At 32.8% G+C, this 12597-nt stretch overlaps 1 protein-coding gene across 4 annotated transcripts in view; it reads left to right on the forward strand.

The window, feature by feature from the left end:
- PARP8 (poly(ADP-ribose) polymerase family member 8) overlaps nucleotides 1-12597 on the forward strand; it is a 157599-nt gene that overhangs the window by 80066 nt on the left and 64936 nt on the right. For all 4 annotated transcript variants that reach the window (XM_069492704.1, XM_069492702.1, XM_069492705.1 and 1 more), the window contains 4 exons: nucleotides 7186-7275; nucleotides 7833-7903; nucleotides 9466-9543; nucleotides 10818-10912. In XM_069492704.1, the coding sequence (XP_069348805.1) occupies nucleotides 7186-7275; nucleotides 7833-7903; nucleotides 9466-9543; nucleotides 10818-10912 (334 nt within the window). The remainder of the gene's footprint in view (nucleotides 1-7185; nucleotides 7276-7832; nucleotides 7904-9465; nucleotides 9544-10817; nucleotides 10913-12597) is intronic.

The following is a 12597-nucleotide window of genomic DNA, read 5'->3' on the forward strand; positions in this document are numbered from 1 at the left end:
AAACTGGTGTAGTTGTTAATTTTGTAACATCATTTGGCCTTTCATAATGTAAAAATAATAGCTAACACTTACTTGTTTCAGTCATTTCTCTAAGAGAGTGTGTGTACATATGTTTTTTAGTATTTAAGTATGGAGATAATAATGGCAGTTTGCATTAAGCATTTAATCTTTTTACAAGATTAAATGTTACATTTGAAAATAATTTCTTAAATCATAAACTTCCTTACAGTTATTTTGCTATATATTCTCCATATGTTTTATGCATAATATTCCATAAAACTGTTACAATTATACAGTGGGGGTTATTCATTATTAAGGATATGCCTATTTTTAGTAGTAATATAAAGTCTTCTAGGCAAATTTTACTGGAAGAACCAAGACAAGAAATATTTGTGAGGAAGCATTTTTTTGTAGATGGTTATGCAGTCAGCCCACTCTTACGGTATATTATGTCTTTGATGCTGAATGTTTGTTAAGTACTTTAGAAAAATAAAAGCCCCACTATTTATGTAAATATTATAATTACTATGCTTCTCATCTGAGGCAGGTCATAGAGATGTCAACCAGGAGAGGTGCAGGACTTTAAGTCAAGGTGATGGAAATTATGCCATAAATTAAAGCCCAAGTTGAAAACTCTATGAATTATTCTATAGCACAGGATATATGGTAGAAGATGCCTTTAGTAAACCAAGTGGACCAAATGTTTAGCTCCCTCTTGTGGCCAAGAGGTATTACTTGGGCTGCTTCTGGCTTCATAGGAGTCCTGCTTGGAAATACTAATATACAAAAATTGAAATTTTAAATTAAAGCATTGCTTATCATTTGTGTTTTTTTTAATTGAATTTTCTTCTTGGAGCAAGGTTGTAATGAACTTCTGATACAATTTCATTTCCAAAAAGAAAAGGAGTGTAAATATGTATTTTATTTGATCTGTAGGATCAAAGATCAAAGTAGGTTCCTTTGTCCTACAATAAAACACAAGGATGGGAGAGGGAGATTAGTGCATTCTGGCTTAAATACTGGGGTGGAATTTTGAATTAGTTGATGCAACGAGCACCAAAATATACTGTACAGTGCACATTATACCAAGTATTTCCACATACATAATTTCATTTGGTTGTAAATGCCAGTTTGTATGAAAGGCAGAGCAGGAGTAATTATGACATTCATACTTGAGAAAATGTGCTGAGAGAAGTTAAATAATATTTCCCAAAAACATGTAGTTTGGTGTTAAAACCAAGTCTATAATTCAGTTCTGATTCCTGTTGCTTCTGGGGAGAGTAGTAGTATCAGTGTTTTTATGGAGCTTTCTTCAAAATGAACATGAATATATGATAATATTATCTCTATTATTAAATTTTAATACACATTTATTTATACTAAGAATTGTTAGTTAATATGCTTAACTTTTAAGATAGACAATCTTATTTAAAAATTATGTATTTACTCTTCTTTTTCAATATTTGTACCTGTGTTTTTTTCCTCTGGCACTGGCTAGAACTTCTGGAATAATTTTTAATAATAGATATGAAAATTGGCAGCTTTGTCCCTTTTCTCAAAATTAGTGAGCATGCTTCCAATTGCTTTCAGAAGAGAAAATATTATGCCTTTTCTCATTTACCAAGCTTTTTTTATTTTTAAAGAATGAATATTAAATCTTTATCAAATTTTTGCTTGGCATCTGTTGAGATATCTTATATACTTTCTCCTTTAAGCAATAAGGTGACAAGTTATATTAGCAGATATCTTAATGTCAATCTATAAGAATTATGTGCATTTTGTCATATACTTTTTAGTATTAAAGATTTCAAGTTGCTGAAGGAATTAAACTGTCCTTTGAGTATTTGATGGAACTTGCAAGCAAATCTGTCTGAGTCTGGTACTTCTTAGGGTTGGTTCCGGGGAAATTGTCTTATTTTTCTGCCATGATTATTGGTCTGTTCTGTCTCAGTCATTTTTCATGTGTGTTCTTCTTGAAAGTCATTATGTTGGTGAAATGTCCTAATTTTTTAGCAAAATGTATAGTAGTTGGTCTGTACTTGTAAAAATATTCTCTGTGGTTATTTCTCCTGTCTCGTTCCCATTGTTTATATTTGTTCTTGTCTTTTTCGTCCTTTGGTTTGCCTTCCAAAAATTTGCCAATTTTTTAAATTCTTTCAAACAAATAGCTCTCTCTATGTGTTTAATTTCTAAATGCAATAATCTTGATGTCACCTTTATTAATTCCTTCTGATAATGTTCCCTAGGCTTATTTTTTCCATACGTTTCCCACATTATTTGGTTCAATAATTAGTTCATCATCTAAGTTCGAAAATATGAAAATTTTTGCCCTATGGAAATGTATCAATATCATCCACTGAAGTCAGGATTATGTCACCCTAGTTTGTGTTCCTAGGAACAGATTTGTCATTTTATAATTGTGATCTACTAATTAACTTAAGCCATCTTTGGAATTCATTTCATAGTTTGTTTTTGTGAAAATGAAAATTTAGAGGGTCTTTTGAGGTAGGCATACATAATTACATATGTATAAATGAAATGCTAAATATTATGTTGACTCTTCAAAATGAAGTGAAGAAATAGAGCAGCCTTCTGAGTTACTTGTTCTTCTTTGTGGATTTTATACTGAAGACATTTTTTTTTTAAGATAGTGGATTACAGAAAAGGGGTGTATATTACGAGTCACAAATCAGCAGGATTCTTTAATTCTAATCTGTTCCCACCTTTAATTAGGTGGCTTACCTAGTGACGGAACTGAAATCTCTCATCCCTTCTACATTCTTCACTAGAATTTGGAGGAATGAGGGAGTAGTTTCTGGATCCTCTAGTACCCTTGAGTCCAAAGAGTCTTGAGTGACATGAGATACTTGAGTGTTGTATATAACTTTATGAATGAACCACTTATGTGAGAATTAGAATCCTATACTGTCTCTATCAATTTATAGCCCCTAAGATATTGTTGTTTTATATTTAATAAACATTTATATTTAATAAGGTATTACAAATTTTTTGTGACAATATTTTCCATAATTCAAAAGAAACACATAGTATAGTGACAAAGCACTGATTTTTGGCTTCGGATAGATTCAAGTTTCACCACTTACTAGCAGTATAACTAAAAAATTACTTAAGTAATTTGAGCAAATTACTTAGTTTCTCTGAGCCTAAGTTTACTAATCTTTAAAACAGAGATAATTGACTTGCTTAGGGGATGACATGAAATCATATAGAAAATTCAAGGAAAATATACAAAATATAAAATCAGTACAAGTATTATTTAGAGTTATTATTTCTTTTAAATTACATAGTAATGAAGAATGGAATGACTTGACCTAAATTAAGCTGCGTTTGAAATAGGATAAAAGTGATAGTTTAAACATGCTTTTCCATGGCTCCACTCATCTTTCCTCTGTTGTCCATTGAAATTCTGGTAATGTGTGCATAGTCTGGTAGAGAAGCGAAGAGAAATTTTGTTCATATTGTTCAGAGCTTTAACAAAGATTTGTGGGTCCTCTATATCAGCGGTCCCCAATGTTTTTGGCACCAGGGACTGGTTTCATGGAAGACTGTTTTTCCATGGACCAGGTGTGTGTGGGGGGGTGTGGTTTGGGGATGATTTAAGTGCCTTACATTTACTGTGGAGTCAAACCTCTTTGCTAATGATAGTCTGTATTTGCAGCCTCTCCCTAGAGCTAGCATCACTGCCTCCACCCTGCCTCAGACCATCGGGTCTCATAAGGACCATGCAACCTAGACCACCCCTCACATGTGCAGTTTCCAGTAGGGTTTGTGCCCCACTGATCAGACAGGAGGTGGAGCTCAGGCGGTTTTGCGAGCAATGGGGAGGGGCTGTAAATACAGATGAAGCTTCTTCGCAGGCTCTCTCTGACTGGCCAGCCACATACCTGCTGCTGTGCGGCCTGGTTCCTAACAGGCCATGTACTGGCTCTGTAGCCCAGGGGTTGGGGATCGCAGCTCTATATAACATTACACATTAAAGAACCTAACTGTCCACAGAGGTTTTAAGAAAATAAAAAGTAGGCAGGTCTGGAGTCAAGTGGGAGAATTCCAGTGAAGGAATTTGAGTTTGAAAACTTTCTTATTCTGTCACTGACTCATTCTATTACCTTAAATGCATTCCTTAACCCTTTCTGTGTCCTTCTTTCTCGTCTCTAAACAAAAACGATGTTATTATTACAAACTTCAGAATAGTTTGAGGAAGATTTAGAATCATTTAAGCAACAATGAAAAAAACAAGCAGAATGGATTCATGTAGCTGGGGTGAACCTCAAAGATCATGAGCAGACCTCATTTTATAGCTAAGAAGACAGTGGCTTAGGTTAAAAAAGATGAACAACTAGTTGGTAGTAGTGTTCTTTTAATTTTAAAATATTTAATTATTAAATAAAGGTTGAATATATGTGAGGTTTACAATGTGATGATTTGATATATGTATACATGCATAATGATTACCACAATGAAATTAATCCATACATCACCACCCAAGCTGTAGATTAGATCCTCAGGAGTTCCTTTCATGACTGTAACTGAAAGTTTGTACCCTTTGAGCAACATCTTTCCATTTCCCCCAACCCCTGGCAGCCACTGTTTTTATGCTCTGCTTCTACTGCTTCAACTTACTTAGATTCCACATAAAAGTGAAATCAGGCAGTATTTGTCTTTCTGTGTCTGGCTTATTTTGTACCGCACAGTGTCCTCTACGTTCATTCATATTGTTGCAAATGGCAGAATTTCTTTCTTTTTTATGGCTGAATGGAATATTCCATTGTATATATGTACCACAGTTTCTTTATTCAATCATCTGTTGATGGACACTTAGATTGTTTCCACCTCTTGACTATTGTGAGTGATGCTGCAGTGATCATGGAGGTGCAGATATCTCCTTGAGATACTGATTTCATTTCCTTTGGATATATATTCAGAAGTAGGATTGCTAAACTGGGTAACAGCAGAAATAGATAATTTCCTAGAAATATAACAACCTACCAAGACTGAATCATAAAGAAATCTGAACAGACCAATAATGAATAAGGAGATCAAATGAATAATCAAAACCTTCCAACAAAGAAAAGCCCAGGACCAGAGTGCTTTGCAAGTGAATTCTTCCAAAGAATTGAAGCAACATCTAGATTTCATGTGCTTTCTTTACTCTCTTACTCTCCTGCATTTCTTATCACAACGTGAGTCTCTGTGATTCGATATGGCCTTTTATGTAATAATGGCTATTTAGTAAATAATGTCATGAAAACTGAGAACATTTTGGTTTGGGATAAATTAAGCCAAAACCAGAAACTAAATGTGTTCTAATGCATAAATACTAATCAAAATACAAACTGGTAGAAAATCTCTTAGAAAATGATATGTTTGAAGGCATAATCCTGTCCTTCAACCTTATGCAACACGTATTCATCAAATTATACGCTCTTGAATCAAATCTTACTCTCTTCCATTATCAGCACTTTACATAAGCCATTCTGATAGAAAATTCTTTCAACTTAGTTATTCACTTCCCTGTTTTCTCAAATATAGTGTCTTAATTTATTTGCCTCTGGTTGCTTCAGTAAAATCTCCATCATTCCATGGATTTTTCTGGGTTTTCTCTTCTAGTTGGTGGTCAGCTTTAACTTGTGTTGCTCTAATGCTCCCTTTTAATACTCCCCTTCTTCTTAACCTTAGCTCCAAAGAATCCCTTTTGCACAGGGAAAACCGATAATTAGTGGCAAATAACTTCTAATCAGTAAGACTCTGAGCGAGGGCTTGAGAAATAAAAAAAAAATCTGGCTCTAAAGAGGAGTTTTTGATACTTACCTGAAAGTGTAAGGTTACTGACAGAAGAGACTCTAGATAAGTGATCAAAGTCTCAACTAGTAAGACAATAATTAAAATAAATTTATATTAAATCTGTTTCTTAATCTGTGGTCCCCCTTGATTAATATGAAAATGTACATCCTTGATAATATTTGAAAGCTAAATAAAGCCAAATTTGTGATTAACACTAATCTAAGTAATGAGGCAAATTTCTTTTGTTTCAAATCTAATCCATACCCACCCCTTTTTACTTCTCTGAATCATTTTTAAAGCCTTATGTCTACTGAGAATCTTTTGCAGCTAAACTGTACATACAAATCACTATCATAGGCTCATTATTCAGGGTCTAAAAATAGTACAGATACTTCTTTGGAAATAAAGTAATGACTTAGAGATCTATCAGTTAAAAATCATGTTCTCACTATACTGACACAATATTATGAAAACATGGCTCAAAAAGATTTCATAAGGTGTATTCATTCAGCCATCTGAGCAATAATTTCCCTTAGTAGAAATTGATCCATGCCTCTATTAGGTGATATTTTATACTGTTTAGTAGGTCATTGATGGGTGCATTATAGGACCATTATTAATGAATTGGTGAAGTGTTTGCCAAATAGCTATCTCACAGATGCCCTGCAGTCATCAATAAACACGGAGGTGTTATATTACCATATACGTGGTGATCCATATTTATCAGGGAAAAATGCTAAACTTACAAAAATATTATTTTTTCTTGGAGGAAACAAATTGTGAATAAGAAGTTTAAGGGACTAAGTGGAATAATTTAATGTCTGTACACTCAACTTGTATAATGCATGCAGTTAAATTAATTCATGGAAGAATGATAATGGTGAGATTTGATATCAATTAAAATATATATTAGAGCAATAAAGAGGGTATGATTTACAACAAAATCTTCAGCTCAAATTTTTGAATGACTTGTATTTAATCTTTTTATTACAGCAAGTGCTCTTCTTTAGTTTTCTTCCTCTCCTTACTAACCCTGTTTGCTGTAGTAGATATTGATTTTGGGAAGGACCTTGTTGAGTTAGTGGAGGCAACCAGTTGCATCCAAATGATTCATTGCCACATGGGATAGTAGAGATGTATCTGGATAGTCTCTATTCATAGTCTCTATTTCTTCAGGAGATGCAAACATCTTTAGGCCATTTACAATTACTTCACACACAAATCTGCAGTTCAGTTTGTCCTTTTTTTCTGAGTTTAATCAGAACAGTGTGTTTTATGAGAGTTGGAACTAAAGTGATGTGGATATAAATTTAACTGTGATTTTTATCAAGGATGCATTTTTTTCAAGTTGTTATGCCTTTAATTATCCATATTTCTTTGCAGATAATACATATGTGTCAAGTTCAGAAAATGATGAAGATGTACTAGTTACTACAGAGCCAATTCCAGTAATTTTTCATAAAATAGCAACAGGTAATAGAAATACATTATCTTTTATTCTGGGTTAATTTTTCTTACTTGCACTTAGCTTTGGTTTTTTTGTTTCTTTTAGCTGATATAGCAGATACTTATCTTCAGCATCTGTAAATCCAGTTCTCCATCAAATTTTCTATCTAAAGTACATTAGTTTATTTTTCAAAAATTTTTTGAATGCGTAAGTTTACAGTACTTAAAAAAATCCTGTTTAAATGTATTACGTTGACATTTGCTCTTGTATAAATATTTTCTGTATAGTGACAAACCGAATATTTAAAAGCCATAATCATGGCAATGAAGATAACATGAAATTAATATAATGAGAGCTGAAGGAATCTGTACTTTAGTTTGATCACATTTTTTTGCACAGTGAAAATCAGAATAGCTTTCATATTGTGTAACTCCTCAATATGACATAATTTCAGCATATCCCACAATTCTTTTGCAAAGGAGAGGGAATCACCTAAGTGGTGGTTTTATGCTGAAACTCATGAATGCTTGGTAAATAGCATACTGAAAACCAAAATAATTTTTAAATTACAACTTTCTTTCAGAATTAAGAAAAACAAATGACATTAACTGTTGCTTATCCATAAAATCCAAATTACAAAAGGAAAATGGCGAGGTATGTAAGTTATATTTTTATTTTTTCAAAACAGTATAGATGTACTTTAAATTTCCTGGGTATTTGTAGTTGTATCTTCTTTAGTTAGATTAAAATTGCATATAATGAATGAAACTCAAGCTCATGGCTTAAGGGATGTTTTGCGTGGTAAGGGGAGTGGCTTAAAATTAACTCTGAGAAGTAAGTTCTCTTTAAAATAATAGAAAAGCAGTCGGGTATGGTGGCACGAGCCGGTAATCCCAGCCTAGGCAACAAAGCATGACAGTTTCTAAAAAATAAAATAAAATAAAGAAAATAATAGAAAAGAAGGTCTGTTTTAAATCTAAATAAAATACATATAAAACTTAACTTATTGTGTATTCTTTCATTAAATAATGTAATTGGGGAACACTTTTTAACTTACTATAACTATACATGACTATACATAATTCTGAGGGGACCCTTAAAATTTTATTTGTAAAAGATGATTTCTTTAGCCAGTGTAGCACAGAGGGTGTGCATAGTCTTAGTATTATTCAGTATTTTTTTTAAAAACTCATCTTTTTTCCCTACTTTTAAAAAATTTACTTCAATCTTTTAATAAACACCAGGATATTAAACAAAATGAGTGCAATGGGCCCAGCAGTTTTTTGTTTTCAAAACTATGTGTTTGATATAATCCTCCCTTCCTGTTAGTGTTGTACTGTTCATTCTTCCCTTCTTTATCCACATTCAGAAAAAAACTTGCTAAAACCAACAACTGTTAAGAATTCTATAAAACCCCAATTCCCTTTTCAGTGTTTTTTGTTTTCCTTGAGAACTTGAAATTCAGTCTAAAAATTTAAGGATTATTACAAAACATCATCCCTAAAGAAATGGATTGCTGTGTCTGAAAGAAGCTACCTTTCTTATAACTATGTTAATAAGGCCAGGTATAGGAATGCCATCATGAATTTTTATTGTTTGGACTTCAGATACATAACAGATATGGCTCAGTTAATTAAAAACTCAAATTTCACATCAAAGCATATTAAATTAAATACTCTTTTGAAATCTGAATTCTAAAACAAATAATTTCTGTGTACAGAAAGTTCTCTTCAGAATGTGGTTCATATTTATTTTTATAATTTGATTTTTGTATTATTGCATTCATTGTTTCTTTCTTTCATACCATTGTTTAGAGTTGGCAGTGGAAGTGAGAACAATCTGGGATAAATAATGCTGAGGAACTTTTTAATAAAAATTGAATCAGTATGAGCTTGCCAAATGTTTTATCAGAGCAAAACAAAGGTTTGATTATATGTGTTATTAATATACATCAATATTAAATCACACAATTTACTTAAGATCAGTGAAAGAGAAGTTCTTAAAAAAGATGTCCTTTAAAAGGGCTGAATGTACCCACAAAACTGTCTTTCACTACCTTTTGTTTTGGGGTTGTACTGCAGAAAGAATGTTTTATATATAAAATCCACATAATATGCACAAGACCTGCCTATTATGACCACTTGCTACTTTATTTTAGAAAGGAGGCAAACTAGTTTGACCATTAAAATTGTCTTTTTTGTTTTATTATTTTTAAGGAGTCAAGACAGAATAGTACAGTGGAAGAAGATTCTGAAGGTGATAATGATTCTGAAGAATTTTATTATGGAGGACAGGTAAGTAAACATGGTCTTCTAAATATCCAGTCTCACATTTCTAATAGCCACTGTCCTAGTGGAAATCTGTGCCTCGGAGTTGAGGGACCTCTGTGTTGTACAGAGTTCTGTAACTAACTAGAAAATTTGTGTAATTTATCTGTTTCACATTTTCTACATATTTTCAGAAATTAAGATTACCTTTGCAATTTTTTTAGCTGTAATCATTCATTTACATGAAAGTTGTCTTAATTCATTACAGAGATTTGGCAGATAACATTATATTATGTTTTTGACTTTCATATTTCTTAAGCATATTTTGCTCAGTCAGTAATTTGAAATGATGACACTTCTAACAAAAGCATATGTTATTAGTTTTAAATAGAAGATAGTCTTTATAAAATTTGATGGGCCCTAATTATTGAGCATCCTCATTATTTATTTGTATTCATTGTCAGTGAATTCATTGTGTTGAAAAATTGTTATGAAGAAACATTGTAACTTAAATACATGAAAATAGCCTAGTCATATATATAAAAGGACTCATCAGGTTTTTCCAGGATAACATTAAAATTTAAAACTCAGCCATTAATTTTATGATATAGCTATATAATATGTTGTTTCATTTTTATAAACTCCCTGATCAAATGTGCTTTATAATTTGGATAATATAAAGGAAAGGTAATCTATTAAAGAAGGGCATTAAAGCCAAAATTATTATATAAAAAGATACAAGTAAATTTATTCATTCAGAATCAAAAATCAGTAATTTTTTAATCAAGCATAAGCAAGGCAGTAGTTAGATGAACATAATAAAAGTAGGTTTCTTATCTCCAGGAAGAACTTTCTAGCAATGGGATAGTTTTCTGAATAAAATGATTCTTTCACCAATATAACATTTTAACATTATGCAAAACCATTCCTGCAGTTTGATTTTTGTTTATACAACTAATTCTTAACAGAGAGAGGAAGTAAATGCTTTTCTTCAGTCTTGATGTTCAGTCTAGAAGTTTTTCAGATTACCTGCCAGACATTTACTGCACTCCTTTTAAACATTTGCATTTTCTTTGTATCAAAATAGACTAATTTTAACATTTAAAAAGAATGAATTATTCTAGCCGTATGTGAACCTAAGATATTTAGTCAATACACTACTCAATTACCTATGTTTTTTAGTGAAGCTAAAAATGTCCATGGCAGAATGCTCAGGGTGACCCATCCAAAGATTATTTGTGTTTGGTACTTTCGATTCTCTTCACCTCTGCGACGCTTTCTAAACCATCCCTTCTCATCAGGTGAACTATGATGGGGAACTGCACAAGCATCCACAGCTGGAAGCTGATTTGTCGGCAGTGAGAGAGATATATGGGCCACATGCAGTTTCTCTCAGGTAAATAAATACCTTTGGTGAATAAAACTAAAATTATTTGGTTGGTCATTGGGATTTTCTACTGAAGGAATTTAAATTAAAGGAAAAATTAGGGGACTTAATTATGTTTGAAGGTGTTTGTGAGAGACTCTGTTGTTTCTGCTGCTACAAAGCGGCATATTTAGGGCTGCTTGTTTCTTTGTACATGTGGTTTAAGATTATAATGATTGCATTAAAGAAATTAGTTATTTTGGGGAGTTGGTTTGAAGAAATATAAGTCTTTTAAGTAGTGTCATAATTAATTCTTATAATAGATTTGGCCAGCTCAGCCTATGATGTTACCATAAATCAAGGCCACATCCTTGTGAACAATAAAAATAAATAATGCATAACCACTGGTATCCAAATCATATTGTCATCTGGTCCGTACAAAAAAAAAAGGCATAAATTTGCACAGTCTTGTTTGAATGATAATATATTTTATTCTGTGGTTACCTAATATATTATTTGATAAGTTTTCAGACCATTTTTTAAAATTGTTTCTAATCATTCAGAACACCCCACCGTTCTCATTTACCTTTCTTTTCTCTCCTTAATGTACGAAAAAGCTTTTTCTGCCACCATAATAGCTTCTAGCAGTCAGCTCTGCTTATTTCAGATTCCTGTTCTTTGCTTACAGCATAGTCTCTAGGAAATTCCAAACCCCTCTGTCGCCTGGCCTCAGTTCCAGCCCCTTATCCACTCAGACTGTACAGATAGGCCATATTCCCTGTTAACTCTGGGCATTTTGCACAAGCAATTCTCATGGCAAGGAATGCATCCCTCCAAATCCCATTGCTGTCTCTATTCAAGCCCCAGGCCACCGGTTAGCTTCCCCCTGAGCCTCTTTTGAATCTCCAGTGCAGATTAGTTATTCTGTTCTCTGGACTCCCGTTAACATTTGGCCCTTACCTCATTTATTATACTTCTCATGTCTTTTAATCATTGGTTTTACTTCTCTTCCTCTAGACGGAATTCTGGCAATGCTTGGGCAGTGCTTTTTTCTTCTTTTGTTTTGTTCTGGTTTTTAATCGCTCTTCTATTCTGTTATTTAGCATAGCATAAAACATACAAGAAATACAGGCCAGTGGGTTCTTGATTGTTTTCAGTGGCAACATTTCTGAAAAAAGTTGTTACACTGTCTGGTTGTACCTTCTTCAATGGACATATCCATATTTTTAGAGGGAAAACAATTGGGAGGTACAACATAGGTAAAATTTAAAGTTGCCAGACATTTCATTTTAACTGCAGAAACAGAAACTCACTACCATCCGCAGCCTAAATAAGCCGGGGTTGTGTACCCGCACCCTATCTCTCCCACTCACGGCAGTATATTGGGCTACAGTTGAGTGAAAGTGATGTGACTATATTTGTTAAAGCAAATCTTTGCAGACTTCAAGGTTTCAGCAAATTAGCTGCAATAGTTTCACAGTCAGTCTCTGTTATGGCTCCAGTTTAGGTAATATGGATATTCAATAAGTGTTACAGAATGAATATATGAAAAGTCTACAATATATAATTAACAATTGTAATACAGCATAGAATTCAACTTCTTTTATTCAAAATAACATATTTTTATTTAGAGGAGAAGTTTGGCACATGTTGACTTCTTTTATAAAGAGTTTTCTAAAATATATTTCCATGCTGTTTAAGCCCCCATCATATTG

This window comes from Eulemur rufifrons, chromosome 17 (assembly GCF_041146395.1).
Source record: "Eulemur rufifrons isolate Redbay chromosome 17, OSU_ERuf_1, whole genome shotgun sequence".
Classification (NCBI taxonomy): Eukaryota; Metazoa; Chordata; class Mammalia; order Primates; family Lemuridae; genus Eulemur; species Eulemur rufifrons.